Here is a 14,240-nt window from a genome sequence, read left to right on the forward strand (position 1 = left end):
CAGCGGCCAGTTCTTGATTTTGATTTCCTCTCAGGTCACGATCTCACAGTTGGTGAGTTTGAGTCCCAAGTGGGACTCCTTACTGACAGTGCAAAGCCTGCTTGGGATTCTCTCTCTCCTCTCTGCTTCTTCCCCTGCTGGCTCTCTCTCAAAAAAACCACAAAACACAACACTAACACAACACAACACAACAAAAAAACCTTAAAAAAAAAAAAAAAAAGAAGAAGGAATGTTCTCTGGGGTAAAAATCTCATCTGCAGTTGACTTTCCAATGAGTCAACAAAGACACATGCATACATATTTGCAAGTGCATACAGATAAAACAACTGTTGGAAAATGCTAAAAATTGGCAAATTTAAGTAGAGTGCATTTATGAAGGTTCACTGTACAGATTCTTTACTGAATTTGAAATTCAAAATATGTAGTTGGCAGAGGGGTGAGGTGGGATGGGCTGTGGCAGGGAGAAAGGAGGTGCAACGCTGGACCCAAACCCTCCCTCTTCCAAAGAAGCTTACACAGATAAAACAGGACAGAGAGATGTTTTTTCCCCCCTGTTGAACACACCTCCACACAGGCAGCTTTTCACTTTAATTAAACACCCCCAGTCCTCTCATCCGACAGAAGTTCTGAATGTTAAATGGGAAAAATAATGCTCGGTCTTCACTTTATTAAAAATATAATCCTCAGCGGCTGGCTGGCTGAGTCGGTAGAGCACGCAAGTCTTGATCTCAAGGTCATGAGTTCAAGCCCTGCGTAGAACTTACTTTAAAACAAGAATTTATTTTTATTTACTTCAAGCAAATTTTTTTTAATGTTAATTTATTTTTGAGAGGGAGAGAGAGAGGGAGAGACAGAGAGAGAGAGAGAGAACAGGGGAGGGGCCAAGAGAGGTAGACACGGAATCTGAAGCAGGCTCCAGGTTCCGAGATGTCCGCACAGAGCCCACGGGGCTTGAACTCACAAACTGTGAGTCAGATGCTTAACCGACTGAGCCACCCAAGTGCCCCCCCCCCAAAATTTTTTTTAAATAACAGTGGATTTTTTTTTTAAGTTTACTTATTTATTTTGAGAGAGAAAGCACGAGTGATGGAGACAGAGAGAGGGAGAGAGAATTCCAAGCAGGCTCCACACTGTCAGTACAAAGCCCGATGTGGGGCTCAAACTCATAAAGGTGATATCGTGAGCTGGGCTGAAGTCAGATGCTTAACCAACTGAGCTACCTAGGTGCCTCTGACTTTTTTTTTTTTTTTTTTTTAAGTAATCTCTACACCCAATTGGGGTTCGTACTCACAACCTGAGATCTAGAGTCGCATGTTCTACTGACTGAGCCAGCCAGGCACAGAGGCTGGCTTCTCGTTGCCTTTGCTCAAGTAAGCTCCGTGGGTCCTATTTCCTGTCTTGTTTCCCCACTCACAGACCCCGCCCGTTCCTACATTTAATCACACACATCTCAGTGAGAAGTCTAGGGCTTTATTACAAATTGAGCTGACTGTTAAGGACCCCCGTCTCCCAACTTCCTTCTCCACTCTCTTCCTCTCGATGCATTCCTACAGGGCAGCTCCCTAGGCCATTAAGGAAAAGGAATCTGAGAAGAGTGAAAAGGGGCAATGCCTTCTCCAAAGTCCTCCGAAATAACCAGAGTCCTCCTGGCTCCAGCTGAGAATCTTCCAGTGGGAGGCGTGGGGATTTAGCTCTTATCTTCAAGGTCCTCCATGTCTACATCTTGGGGGGCTTTTGTCTTCTTTTGCCGTTTGGGCTGCAGTTCACTAGTCCTGGCTTGCCTCGTGGGGGCTTCCACTGAGCAAAAGGAAAGAGGAAGCATGAAAGACCCCCAGTGAATCCAGGCTGCCCCCTCACCTCGCCTCTTTGCCCCAGCCTCACCTTCCATGGCTGCTTTCTCTTTCTGGGCCAGCCGGATCTGCTGGAGGAGTTTTCTGCGCTTCTTCCCAGAGAGAGTAATGTTGGCACGTGCACTGGACCTGAAGGGTTGGTAAGAGCAAAGATGTCCAGGTTAACCGGAACCACCGCAGGCTGGTTCTGGCTATTGAAAACGCCCTTGGGCGCCTGGGTGGCTCAGTAGGGTAAGCATCTGACTTCGGCTCAGGTCATGATCTCACAGTCTGTGAGTTCCAGCCCCACGTCGGGCTCTGTGCTGACAGCTCAGAGCCTGGAGCCTGCTTCGGATTCTGTGTCTCCCTCTCTCTCTGCCCCTCCCCTGCTCTCTCTCTCTCTGTAAAATAAATAAAACATGAAAAACTAAAAAAAAAAAGAAAAGAAAATGTCTTTGGACTCAAGTAGAAAGACCTTGAAAATCTAGGCTCTGAGTTAAATCTTTCCAACATTTAGCCATTAACATGCTTAACACTACTCCCATACATATATAGAGAGTACTTAACATTAAGTGTTAAAACTTGGTATATAGCAAGAATTTGTAAGGGAAAACTATTTTTCCTTCTATCTTCAATACTTTTTAATTTAATTTTATTTTATTTTAAGTAGTCTCCATGCACAATGTGGGGCTTGAACTCATGAACTGCAAGGATCAAGAATGGCACACCCTACCAAGTGAGCCAGCCAGGCGCCCCTATTTTCAATATTTCTGACACCCAGTTGGTTGAGTGTCTGACTCTTGGTTTTGACTCAGTTCACCATACCAGGATCGTGGGATGGAGCCCTGTGTGGAGCTCTGCGCTGAGCATGGAGCCTGTTTGGGATTCTCTTTCCCTCTGCCCCTCTCCTCCACTCACACTCTCTCTCTCAGAAATAAAAATATTTAGGGGCAGCTGGGTGGCTCAGTTGGTTAAGCTTCCGACTTGGGCTCAGGTCATGATCTCACAGTTCGTGGGTTTGAGCCCCGCATCCGGCTCTGTGCTGACAGCTCAGAGCCTGGAGCCTGCTTCGGATTCTGTGTGTGTCTCTCTCTCTGCCCCTTCCCTGCTCATGCTGTCTCTCAAAAATAAATTTAAAATGTTAAAAAAAATTTTTAATAAAAAAATTTAAGTTTACTTATAAAAATTTATGTGAAGGTACAATGTTATCTGGGGAGGTGGGTGAGTCGACAGTTCTTAGATTCTTAGTCGGGTCCAAGACCCAAAGAGGTTGTGAGCTACCAGTGTTGTCCGCACGCTAGCAGGGTGTAGGCACAAACACAGCTGACAAACGTGCCTTGTATAAAGTCAGTGCACAAGAAAAGCGGAGGTGATACCTGCTGTGGAGATCGACACGGAGGAGAAAGGGGACTCGGGGCGGGAGGGGGCAGGGCAAAGGGAAGAGAGTCTGGCACTCACGCCCGCTTCTTGAGGTGGTGCCGCGTAATCAGGCCTTCGTCCATTACAGCTCCCACCACCCGGTGCTTCAGTCGCCTCTCCCGGTTCAACACCCGCCGTCTCTTGAACAGCTTCTTCTTCAGTTCCTGAAGGGGAGGAAGATGCTAATCAGACGGAAGCCGCGCACCGCGACCCAGGACCCCGCACCCGGCGACTCCGGCCCATAGATCTCATCTCTGGCGAGATTAGAGGGCTCCAAGACGCGTGGGGAAACGAAGTCGGGGCTCCCACACAATCACCGTTCGGGGCCGGTTGATCTTTCCCCCGGGAGCCCCCATGGCTGCGCAACGACTGTGGTTCGCGGCCGGCGTTTTGGCTCTGCGCAGAGTCAGCGTAGGCCCCGCCCCTCGGCCTCCGCGAGCCAATCGCAGCCCAGGGGCGGGTACTGAGGGTATATAAAGCAGCTCGGCGGCGTCCTAGTTCTCTCCCCGGACGGCGAAAAAGTAGGTGCGTAGGTAGGTTTCGGAGCTACGAGGCCCGGCGGGGGTTCTGGGCGGGGCCTGCGCACCCTCCTTTTCTTGGCGGGGGCCGGGTGTAAGGTCCCGGCCCCCGTAATGTACGGAGGCAGAGGGAAAGGGCTCTGGCCCCTCGGCGTCATGTCTTCGGTGCCCGCGGCTTCCGGTCCGCGGGTTCTATCCTCAACCGCCGGGACACCGGCTCCAAGGAGCCCAGCGGAACCGAGGTTCTGCAGGCTCCTCCTTGGGGTGCTCACGACTTCTCCTTTTATTTCAGGTTTGGGGAGCCGCCCCTGGAACCGGAGCTGTCGTGTCCCCCTCCTCTTTTAATTTACCGTTGCCAACAATAAAGGCCTTTCCTGCCGTAGTAAGTGTGTGTCCGCGTTTTTTCCATGGTTGTCATTAGGCTGTTCGCGTTATCCCACAAAGCGGAATTTGCAACCTTTGTCTTGGACCTCAGGCTCCTTCGGGAGTGCGGGCGACATTTCGCAGAAGGTTCTCTGGCCGACCTTGCCGGGATCTCCAGATGGCCGCGCTGCGAGCAACTCTCCACGTGGCGACCCTGGCGGCTGGGGCGCGCCGAGCTTTGTTGGGTAGGGAAGGTAGGCAGAGTGGGAGGGCAAGGCGGGTTCTTAGTGACCCTAATCCCTGAAATTGTGATTCTTCAAACCCCAGGGTATATTGCGCCGGTTTTTTTTTTTTGTTTTGTTTTGTTTTGTTTGTTTGTTTGTTTGTTTTGCAGCAATCTGATGAAACTTGGGCGCTGGGTGACACATGTGCCCCACTCGTGTCCACAGGCTCCCTGGCTGGTAACTGCCTGGCCCACCGTCGCCTCTGGGATAAGCTCCACAGCGGTCCCCGAGTCGGCAGCGTCCCCACGTTCGACTGGTTCTTTGGGTATGAGGAAGCCCAGGGGTTCCTACTGCCGCTGCTGCAGGAGGCACGGGCTGCCTATCCACTGCGGGTGTTGGACGTGGGCTGTGGGACCTCCAGCCTATGTACAGGTCTCTACACCAAGTGTCCAGTTCCCGTGGATGTGCTGGGGGTGGACTTCTCTCCTGTGGCCGTGGCCCACATGAACAGCCTCCTGGAAGGTGGCCAAGACCAAATACCCCTGTACCCTGGGCACCCTGCCTCTCGACTACAGTTCATACAGGCTGATGCCCAGAACCTGGAGCCCGTGGCTCCCTCAGGCTCCTTCCAGCTAGTGCTGGATAAGGGCACCTGGGATGCTGTTGCCCGGGGTGGTCTGCCTGGGGCTTACCAGCTTCTGTCAGAATGCCTAAGGGTCCTAAGCCCCCGGGGGACCCTGATTCAGTTCTCCGATGAGGACCCTGATGTGCGGCTACCCTGCCTGGAGCAAGGGTCCCAAGGCTGGACTGTGACTGTGCAGGAGCTAGGCCCTTTCAGGGGCATCCCCTACTTTGCTTACTTGGTTCAAGTCTCTCATTAAAGACTTTAGTTCTAACTCTCATTTTTCTGTTGGGTGAGGAAAGAGGTGAAGAGAATTTTTTTCTTCTTTGTATGATGGCTGGGAAGTGAGGATCTTAGGGCTGGCCTCCATATTTTCTAGCCGCGTGCACATATTTGAATGTCTCCATGCCCCAGTTTACACCTCGGCAAGGTAGAAATAATAATAGGTGGAGTTGGGATTACATACAATGTCAGGTGAAACATTTAGCACTTAGCAATGCCAGGCACAAGATGAGTGCTAACTAGAGAAGGCTTCTAACCCCTACTAACTGGAATACCTATGGGCACAGATAGAGTTTCTGGGGGTTTTTTGTTTAAAGAGAGGAGTTCTTAATCCAAATCCCAGCACTGACTGACTGATGTGAGCCAGTGGCCCAACCTCTAAGCCTCAGTGTCCTCTACCTGTGAAAAGGGGAAGATTGATAGGACAGCCAGAAGGGCCTCCTAACAAACTTCACTGAAATGTTGAAGGAGAGAGAACAGATACTTACCCTCAAAGCTCCTGGGAGGCAGGAGGTGTGAATATTCCACAAAGCAGCTTCTACACACATGGGAGCCTGTTGCTGGGTTCCAGAGAGGACAGGGGTTGGAGGCTTCCTGATACTCTGTGTCCTCAGGAATCCAGGAGACCTCTTGTTCTACCTGTTCCTGTCCCCAGCTGAGTTCTGGGTTAAAGGTTCTTAAGGGAGATCTGGGGTCCAGTGGGCTCCAAGTCCAGCCTGGGGGAGAGGAGAGTTGAAGAGCCCATTAAAAGTGAAAAGTATTCCTGGGGGCGTTTGGGTGGCTTAGTCGGTTAAGTGTCCTACTTCGCCTCAGGTCATGATATCAGGTCCTTGAGTTTGACCCTCACTTCAGCTCTGTGCTGACAGCTCAGAGCCCGGATCCTGCTTCAGATTGTGTCTCCCTCTCTGCCCCTCCCATGCTCACACTCTGTCTCTCTCTCTAAAAAATAAACATTAAATTAAAAAAAGTGAAAAGTATTCCTGATACATTACTGACTTTTTGAAAGATGAAGCAAATTAGTTTGATGTTTTTTTCTTTTGCTTATAAAAAAGTAATACAGCAATTGTAATTAAGAGCCTAATTTCATGGCCTCAGTTTTCTCATGAGGATAAAAGGGTCTCCCCCACTGAGTTCTGAAAATCATGGGATAAAAGTGTTTAGCACAGTTCCTGGCACACTGTAAGTCCTAATAAATAAGCTTTTATAACAGTATCAGACATGGGGAAAATTCTGGAAGAAAAGGCACCCAAAATACAACTTCCCTCTGGGTAGTCGATTTGGGATGATTTTATTACATTCCACACACACACACAACAAATGACGTAAATATTTTAAAACATTGTTTTAGAATATTTTAAAAACAATGTATTTTAAAATATTAAGTATATTTTAAAAATAATTAAAAGGCATCACCCATCTGACATTACAACTTCCCTCTAACGTTCAACTTTGCCAAACACTTTGACTTTTCTCTCCACCTCTGTTATTCTTCACTACATGAACTAAGCACCTGCTGTGTGCCTGGTACTGCTTAATGCAGGGGACACAACTGAGTTTTCCATCTGGGCCCTGCCCAGAAGAATATCCAGGTCGCAACGGCCCCACTGAAGCAGCCGCCTCCCTCACCTGCCTCTTCACTTTGGTCCTGGAAGAAGACCTCAGCCTCCTCTTCCTCATCAGTGAGCAGCAGCAGCTCCTCTTGTGGCCAACCCAGCTCCCCGCTCTCTTCACTCCCCTCAGAAGCTTCCACCACAATGGAGGGCAGGCGAGTCTTTTGAGAGACCACCTGAATCAGGATAAGCAGGGTGCTTGGACCAAACTGGAAGATGAGTCCGCAGCAAGACACAGGGTAGGGGAGTACTAACCTGAACATCCTGGTGACCTTCAACCCTGCCAATTTCTCCTCTGTCCATCCACAGGGGGCTGGTCAGCCTAGGACTTTCTGGGTGCTGGGAGGAGCCTGGGCTATCTCTAGGCCAAGGCCCATCCTCGCTGCTCCCTGGCACAAGGGCCATGGGTTCTAATTCTTAGAGGGCAGAGTGGTTGAACTCAAAGTGGAGTACCCCTACTCAGACACTCCACAGACTGCTCCTTTAATCCTTGGAGCCTGGCCCCTAATCACTTCTGAGAAGAGAATGACAAGCTAGGAGATTATGGGCCTTCCAGGGGAGGGGAAAATCCCAAGAGATGGGATAGGAGCTTTATGTCTCACTCCCCAGTGTCACTGGGAAAGGCAGGAGGGTAGGAGTCAACAAGGGCATCTGGATTAAAGCCCTGGGAGTGAAGAGCTTTGCAAACAAACTTGGAATTTCCTGATTCCTTTGCTCACTGGGTCTCCCAATTTGACAAGTTTCTTTGTGTCTTAATGAATATTTATAGGGTGTTTACTATTTACCAGTAACTGTTTTTAAATGCTTTATATATCAACTCATTTAATTATCCTAAAACTATGAGAAAGATACGGTCATTAGCCCTATTTTCTGATGCAGAAGCCGAGGCACAAAGAACTTAAATGATTTGCCCAGAGTCACACAACTAAAAGGTGCTTTCTTCTCCAAACTAGAACTCGGTATGTTACTCCAAACCCAGAGTTTTCATGCCAGGGGTGGGGTGGGGGAGCCAAGGGTTTCCCATGATGAAAACAAAACAAAACAAATTTACGTTCAATACGTTAACTTAACGAGTAAAATAAAGAAAAATAATAACATATGTATACCTTTCCCCCCACCCAGTACATTTGGCTTTGAGTTTTTGTTCAGAAGTTGAGATTTGGAGTGGATCAATAGACTGATGTTAAGTATCCGGATGTCCGGTTTGTGCTGTACTACTGAAAAACCACAAGTTATTGTAGGAAACTACAGAGCACAGCCCTAGCCCTGTATCGACCAGGAAATTTCGGAACTGGGCAGCCGTAAAACCCACAGCAACCATGAAGACACGCACTCCGACACGCACGCTCCCTTTAGCAATCCCACTCTGGACTTCATGGCAATGGGTCCGGTGCTCGGCCCTCAAGTCCAACGCTTTTGGACGCGCTCAAGCTTCTCAGTTAAAACCAGGCTTTTAAGACCCAGGTGCTCTAGATTCGAACGTTTCGCTGATCAGGCCCTCTAGCCCGGCCCCATCTCTATGGTTTTCTCCGTGGGCCGCTCTAGCCTGCGCGGGGAGCAGTGAGACGTCGTGGCTCGCCTTCTAGGCTGCGGGAGGCCCCGGAGAGCGCCTCGCCGGTCGCGCGGTCGGCCATGGAGACCTTGCGCAAAGCGCTAATCGTGGGTGCCCTTCTGGGCGCCGGGGCTGGCGTGGGCTCCGCGCTCTTTGTCCTCGTGGCTCCGGGAGAGCAGCGGAAGCAGGAGATGCTGAAGGTGGGGGCGACTGGAAGTCCGACGTGGGGTGGGCGGGCGGAGAGCCCCCGGGCTGGGGGTCAGGACTGCGAACCTCCCTTCCCGCCCGCAGGAGATGCCCGAGCAAGACCCGCGGCGCAGGGAGGAGGCGGTCAGGACCAAAGAGTTAGTGCTAGCCACTCTGCAGGAGGCAGCGGCCACGCAAGAGAACGTGGCCTGGAGGAAGAACTGGATGGGCGGCGGCGGCGGGAAGTCAGCGTGAGCTGGAACTTCCATCGTGGGCACTGGGACCTTGCTCCCGCGCAAGAGTCGGAGGCGGCCTTTCTCCTCCGTACGCCCAGCGGGGAGACCCGATTGAGGATGCCGCGCCCAGGCCTCCCTGAGGCCCTGGGAGCCGCTGCAGGGTGAGCACGTCCCCTATCAAAAGATGCACTGACTGCACTTTAACATCCTACGTCGCGGGCGGGGGCGTCGGATATGGTGAACCCGAAGGAACCAATAAATCACGTTCCTCCGTCCAGTCTGTGAGCCCTGCAGTCTGGCGCCTCTAAATGTCTAGAGTGTTCTGGGGGGCCCGTGCTGGGGAAGCGGATGACTGTGGCTCCCATGTGCCCCGCAGCGACCAAAACACAATGTCATGTGGTTGTTCAAGTGTACTTTTGATAACCAAGTGACATTCTCGAAATCAGAACTAATGCTGGAAAATCCTGTAGCAATTGGTGCCCATGGAGGACACTTTGGGTTTCCTGTCCTGTGAGGTTGGAGAGGGGCTTCTAGCATTTAACATACGCTATGATGCTTTCTGGGGCTATTGAACCTTTGGAGGTCAATCTGCTAGGAGTGAAAGGAGCATGCGTTCAGTAAGACAGATCTTGATGAAAGTCCTGCATGTTACAAAACCTCTTGGAGCCTCAGTCCTGTTACATAAAAGGTGGTAATTATCTTGAGGGTTGTTGGGAAAAAATTAACTTAGAAATGTAAAGTGCAGTGCTTGGCACAGAGCAGCCTTTGATATAGGTAGTGGGGTTTTTCCCCTTCCAGGTTTTCACTGTAGTAGTCTGTAATCCCCGAATCCAGTCATGGGATTTCTTGGGAATCTCTGAAGGAGCGAGATAATTTCCCTGTGGTCTGCCTCACATCCGGTGGTTCCAAAGAAGATAGCAATTGAAGGGGAGGGGGGAAAGCTTGCTTTTATTTATTATTTATGAGAGTGTGTTATTTATTTTTGAGAGAGAGAGATACGGAGTGCAAGTGGGGGAAGGGCAGAGAGAGAGGGAGACACAGAATCCAAAGCAGGCTCCAGGCTCCGAGCTGACGGCACAGAGCCCAATGCAGGGATCAAACCCACGAACTGCGAGATCATGACCTGAGCCGAAGTCAGACACTTAACCAACTGAGTCACCCAGGCTTCCTCAAGAGAGAGAGAATCGTAAGCAGCTTCCACGCTCAGCATGGAGCCCCACACAGGTTTCAAGCCCAAGAACCTGGGATCATGACCTGAGCTGAAATCAAGAGTGGGATGCTCAACGGACTGAGCCACCCAGGTACCCCTGCTTTTATTTAAATAAAGCCAGGACAATAAATAAAGCTTGGTTAACACTGAGGTGTAAACCCAGATGGTGCACTGGTGCTGTTTTCACCCGATGGATGAAGTCCCAAGCCAAATGCACTTGTTATGTGTGATCTTTGGTTTAACCGTGGCCTCTTTCTAGCAGGGGAATGAGAGGGAAAAGGTCAGCAGCTGTTTGAGGGAGTACGAGGATGAGAGCGGCAGTGAGAGGCTACGATGAAGGAACTTGGGAGGTTCAGAGCCTGAGCCCTAGAGTCAAGCTCCTCAGGTGGGTTGGTTTCCGTAAGTCACATGCTTTGGTGTCCCAGTCTCTAAAATGGGATAATTGGGGGCACCTGGCAGGCTTGGCAGGCAGAAAGAGACCACGACATTCAGTCTCAGGGTTGTGAGTTCAAGCCTCACACTGGGTGCAGAGATTAAATAAAAACTTTTATACAAATAAAGATGGCATGACTGTACCAACCCCAGATAACTGCCTTCGTATCTCTGTTAACACATATATTTATTTTGAGAGCGAGCGAGCAAGCACGAGTTGAGGAGATGCAGAGGGGGAGAGAATCCCAAGCAGGTTCCATGCTGTCTGCACAGAGCCTGATGTGGGGCCTGAACCCATGAACCGTGAGATCATGACCTGAGCTGAAGTCAGACGCTTAACTGACTGAGCCACCCAGGTGCCCCCAAAATTACTCTTTAATAGCTAATACTTACTGGGAACTTATTAAGTGCCAGGGAGCTACACTAAAGCACCTGTATCAGCGTTATGTAATACCCATAACAATGAATTAACAGGTACTATCATCCTTATTTTACAGGAAGCAACTAGGCTGGCTTCAAGAAGTCGGGGGAGGGGGGGGTGCCAAAAAAAAAAAAAAAGGCAGGCACACAAGTAAGGATCTCAGGCTTATGCACTACCTTACCCATAGGAGCAAATTGTGCTGCTCGTCGTACTCTACCCCCAACACTTCTCTTAACTTCCCAAAAAGAAAGATCCAGAGATTGTAATCAAGTTTCTGTATGGAAACTGAAGATGAAAAATAAGGTCTGTTTTAAATGCCTTCCCTGTAACTTCTCCCTCTGCCTCAGTTTTGTCCCTCCCAGCCACTCAGGAAGGAGTCAGGCACATACAGAACTCAGAGGGTCTATTTATTAGGAAGGAGATGTCAGTGCTCTATCAAACATGAAGATGTCAGAGAGGGATGGTGGGATAAAGGCCTCTCAGCTGGGACATTTCTTGGCCACAATGAGGACAGCAGAAGGCACAAGTCCTAAAGATGGGAGAAAACAGCTTTGACCTCAAAGATCCTTGCTCTTTGCCCCCCAAAATTTCTGGCTTCATACCATCTCCACAAAGTCTCTTCCCCTGGCATTCCTTCCTTTCTCAGGCATCCCCTCCCCTCCCCCAAGTCCTGTTTCTGATCGCACGTGTCATACCCAGCTCCTGCAGAGGCCGTTCCATGTCAGCCTCTGAGAAGGCCCGCCGGGGGAAGCCACTGAGCAACTGCACGGGGTCCTGGTCCCCTCCAGGCTCTTCTCCACGGTGGAGCTCCACATAGAGCCTCACAGCTGCCAGCTGTTCCCGTGCCCGGAACGTCTGGGTCAGTGAGGTCCCATCTGGCAGCCTGACCTAGAGGGCAAGCGTGAAACACAGTATTGTGAGCGTCAGAACTGAGTGAGGTGCTCAAGTAAGGAAAAGAAGAGTTGCAAAGTTGGCTCCTGCTTCCTGTTAGACTGGACCGGTGTAATTACTCTTCAAAGCACCTCATGAACAACCACTTATGCTGTGGTTTACTAAGCACTGAAGAAAGGCTCCCAGCTTCCTCACATTTTAACAAAGACAAGACCATCCAAAAACCTCTAGATAAACACCACGTCATGCAGGTTGCTGTGTAATAAACGAAATGAAAACACGATCAACTAAAAAGGTAATTGCTGAGTAAGACGGAAGTATGGATTTAAATAAGACTGGAGCAAGTGAAATGCGATATCTTTCCTAAGAGTAGAGGAGGTAGGATTTCAAAAGTCACTTACAAAGAAGGGAGAGGTTTGGCAAAGGGAACATAACTGAAAAAAGCTCTGAGCCAGGTGGACAAAGGGATCCCAGAAGCAAGACAGGAATTAGAATCAGTACCTGTATGCGACACTGGTCATATTCCCGCTTGGTGGGAGGCTCCTGGCTGGGAGAGGAGGGAACAGGGCCTGGCTCTGTTGGTGGTGACGGCCGAGAACCCACGCTACCACCATACTGGAGGACAAAGGAAAACACTGATCAGGCTCACCCACTCTTAAGAGAAACACACTACGCCCATCCTTTTCCTCTGAAGCTACAAAAGGGTTTCTACTAGCCTACCTACTTCATGACCCCAGTGTCTTCCCAATCACCTACCTTCTTGGCTCTCTCTGCTTTGTCTCTTTCAATCTTTTCTCGGACTCTTTGTCTGGAATGCAGACAAGAAGAAAGTAGGTCGGACACTGACAAAGCAAATCTAGATTCCTTTCTCCTCTCGTATCCAATATCCCCATCACCCAGACCTGGCTGCTAACTCTTCAGCCTTTTCCCTCCTCCGCTCTTCAGCAGCCCGCCGCATCTCATCTTCCTGTAGCCGCTGCCGGGCAGCTGATAACTCTTGCCCTTGTTTCCTGCGCTGCCGTTCCCGTTCTAATGCCTCTCGCTCCTCTCTTTCTTCCCGCTCCCGCTGCTTCTGGGCCACCAGCTCCAACATCCTGTGTGGCAGAAAGGAAAGAGCTCAAGAGAAACGGACACAGATTGGGAAGGTGAGTTCATAACGGATTCAAAATGAAATCAGGGAACACGCGTCCCAAAAGAGGTGAGAGAAACAAAGAGGAAGCCGCCAAGTAAGGATGGAGGGAACACGGGAAGTTCCAGGTTCTTTGATCAGACTTGTGCATCATGGAAAAGTGGAAGGTGACCCTCAGAAATGTGACACTGTTCGTGACTATACCTTTTAGTCTGTTCCTGTCTCTCCTCTTCACTCAAAACGGGTTTGCCTTCTCCGGCGTTAGAGCTGGTTCCTACAAACAAGCAATCAGTGTTACTGGCCGTTCATGCTCCTCGAGCTCTCGTGAATAATCACACTGTGTCCCTCAGTCAGGACCTTCAGGGCCGCCTGGCTCCGAGGAGGTGGGTTCCCGTCCCAGGACGTGTCCAAGGGGGGTCGGTAGAGGCTCGTCTACATCGGGGTCGTCTTCGTGCTCCATCAACCTGGCAAGGGAAGTCGGGAGGGACGTTAACAATGAGGCTGCCCCTTCCAGCAGTCCCCAGTCCCCTGCCACCCGGTCTGAGCGCTCACCAGTCCATTGCAGCCTCGATGCCCTGGTTCCCCGTGAGGGCCAGAGCCTTCTCCCTGGGGGCAGAAACACCGTGAATAGCGCCCGCGAGCCATGGTGTGGGTCAGGCTGGGGCGTGGAGCCTGAGACCAGGCTGGGGGAAAGGCGCAGACAGGTCCGCGATCCCCGCGGGCCAGGGTTAGGGGACTCCCTTACGCGCGTCCCCTAGGGAAGCCCATCTCGATGAGACTCTCCAGAGCCGTCAGCTCCGCCATGGCGCCACCACCGCCGCTTCCGCGGGGACCTGGAGGAGGGCGAGAAGGAGGGCGCAGGAAGGTCAGCGCTGGGGCGCCCCCGAGCCGCCGCACGGTGCCGCCCCCCGACGTCCCAGCCGGGCGTTCTCTTACTTACCCGGCTCTAGACCCGCCGCGGACACTGACGAGAAGAAAGCCGAGGGGAAGCGGAAGTGCCCGGATCTGTTTGGGTCACGTGGGGGCGGACGTGGACGGGTGCCGCCGAGAGCCAGAAAACACAGGCCCGGCCCGGCTGCCCGGGCCCCGTGAGGGCGGGGAAGGGCGGCGCATCCGAGGACGCTGACGGGGGAGGCGATACCCCCTCCCCCCCCCAAGACTGGGACGCCGGCAGCGGTGGGGAAGAAGGGTGGTGCGGCTTTGAAACCCAAGGGCGGAATGAGGCAAGCTCTGAGCGCAACCAATTGGAAAGTTACTTGGCTTGTTGATCGGGAGCCATAGACATGTTCCTACTCTTTGACCCACTCATCCTCTCC

At 51.2% G+C, this 14,240-nt stretch overlaps 4 protein-coding genes and 1 non-coding gene across 12 annotated transcripts; 3 read left to right on the top strand and 2 right to left on the bottom strand.

Moving 5' to 3' along the window:
- Window positions 1-1,450: 1,450 nt before the first annotated feature.
- On the bottom strand, window positions 1,451-7,341 carry LBHD1 (LBH domain containing 1). Of its 2 annotated transcripts, none has more exons than XM_003993521.5 (6): window positions 7,123-7,341; window positions 6,884-7,043; window positions 5,746-5,973; window positions 3,288-3,412; window positions 1,882-1,979; window positions 1,451-1,797 (listed from the first exon to the last, which is right to left on the bottom strand). In XM_003993521.5, exons 1-6 carry the CDS (start codon window positions 7,270-7,272, stop codon window positions 1,767-1,769), a joined length of 792 nt encoding a protein of 263 aa, XP_003993570.2. In that variant the 5' UTR covers window positions 7,273-7,341; the 3' UTR covers window positions 1,451-1,766. The 2 variants fall into 2 exon arrangements, with proteins under 2 accessions (XP_003993570.2, XP_019668118.2); XM_019812559.3 differs by having other exon boundaries at window positions 6,884-7,028; window positions 7,123-7,340.
- CSKMT (citrate synthase lysine methyltransferase) lies at window positions 3,732-5,255 on the top strand. Of its 7 annotated transcripts, none has more exons than XM_006937416.5 (4): window positions 3,732-3,781; window positions 4,059-4,148; window positions 4,242-4,383; window positions 4,579-5,255. In XM_006937416.5, exons 3-4 carry the CDS (start codon window positions 4,308-4,310, stop codon window positions 5,232-5,234), a joined length of 732 nt encoding a protein of 243 aa, XP_006937478.2. In that variant the 5' UTR covers window positions 3,732-3,781; window positions 4,059-4,148; window positions 4,242-4,307; the 3' UTR covers window positions 5,235-5,255. The 7 variants fall into 7 exon arrangements, with proteins under 7 accessions (XP_006937478.2, XP_006937476.2, XP_006937481.2 ...); XM_006937419.5 differs by having other exon boundaries at window positions 3,735-3,781; window positions 4,242-4,374; XM_006937414.4 differs by having other exon boundaries at window positions 3,734-3,781; window positions 4,059-4,383; window positions 4,524-5,255.
- On the top strand, window positions 3,835-3,982 carry LOC111556835. Its single transcript, XR_002736551.2, has one exon. It is a non-coding gene; the product is annotated as a small nucleolar RNA SNORA57 (small nucleolar RNA).
- A 1,059-nt stretch (window positions 7,342-8,400) lies between the features above and the next one.
- UQCC3 (ubiquinol-cytochrome c reductase complex assembly factor 3) lies at window positions 8,401-9,118 on the top strand. The gene is made up of 2 exons (XM_003993600.5): window positions 8,401-8,619; window positions 8,711-9,118. Exons 1-2 carry the CDS (start codon window positions 8,500-8,502, stop codon window positions 8,858-8,860), a joined length of 270 nt encoding a protein of 89 aa, XP_003993649.1. The 5' UTR covers window positions 8,401-8,499; the 3' UTR covers window positions 8,861-9,118.
- Window positions 9,119-11,290: 2,172 nt separating this feature from the next.
- UBXN1 (UBX domain protein 1) lies at window positions 11,291-13,987 on the bottom strand. The gene is made up of 10 exons (XM_006937420.4): window positions 13,865-13,987; window positions 13,670-13,757; window positions 13,477-13,530; window positions 13,282-13,388; window positions 13,129-13,198; window positions 12,698-12,889; window positions 12,552-12,603; window positions 12,297-12,410; window positions 11,600-11,792; window positions 11,291-11,433 (listed from the first exon to the last, which is right to left on the bottom strand). Exons 2-10 carry the CDS (start codon window positions 13,726-13,728, stop codon window positions 11,384-11,386), a joined length of 891 nt encoding a protein of 296 aa, XP_006937482.1. The 5' UTR covers window positions 13,729-13,757; window positions 13,865-13,987; the 3' UTR covers window positions 11,291-11,383.
- Window positions 13,988-14,240: the final 253 nt, after the last annotated feature.

The sequence above is a fragment of the Felis catus genome, chromosome D1 (genome assembly GCF_018350175.1).
Source record: "Felis catus isolate Fca126 chromosome D1, F.catus_Fca126_mat1.0, whole genome shotgun sequence".
NCBI classification, from domain to species: domain Eukaryota; kingdom Metazoa; phylum Chordata; class Mammalia; order Carnivora; family Felidae; genus Felis; species Felis catus.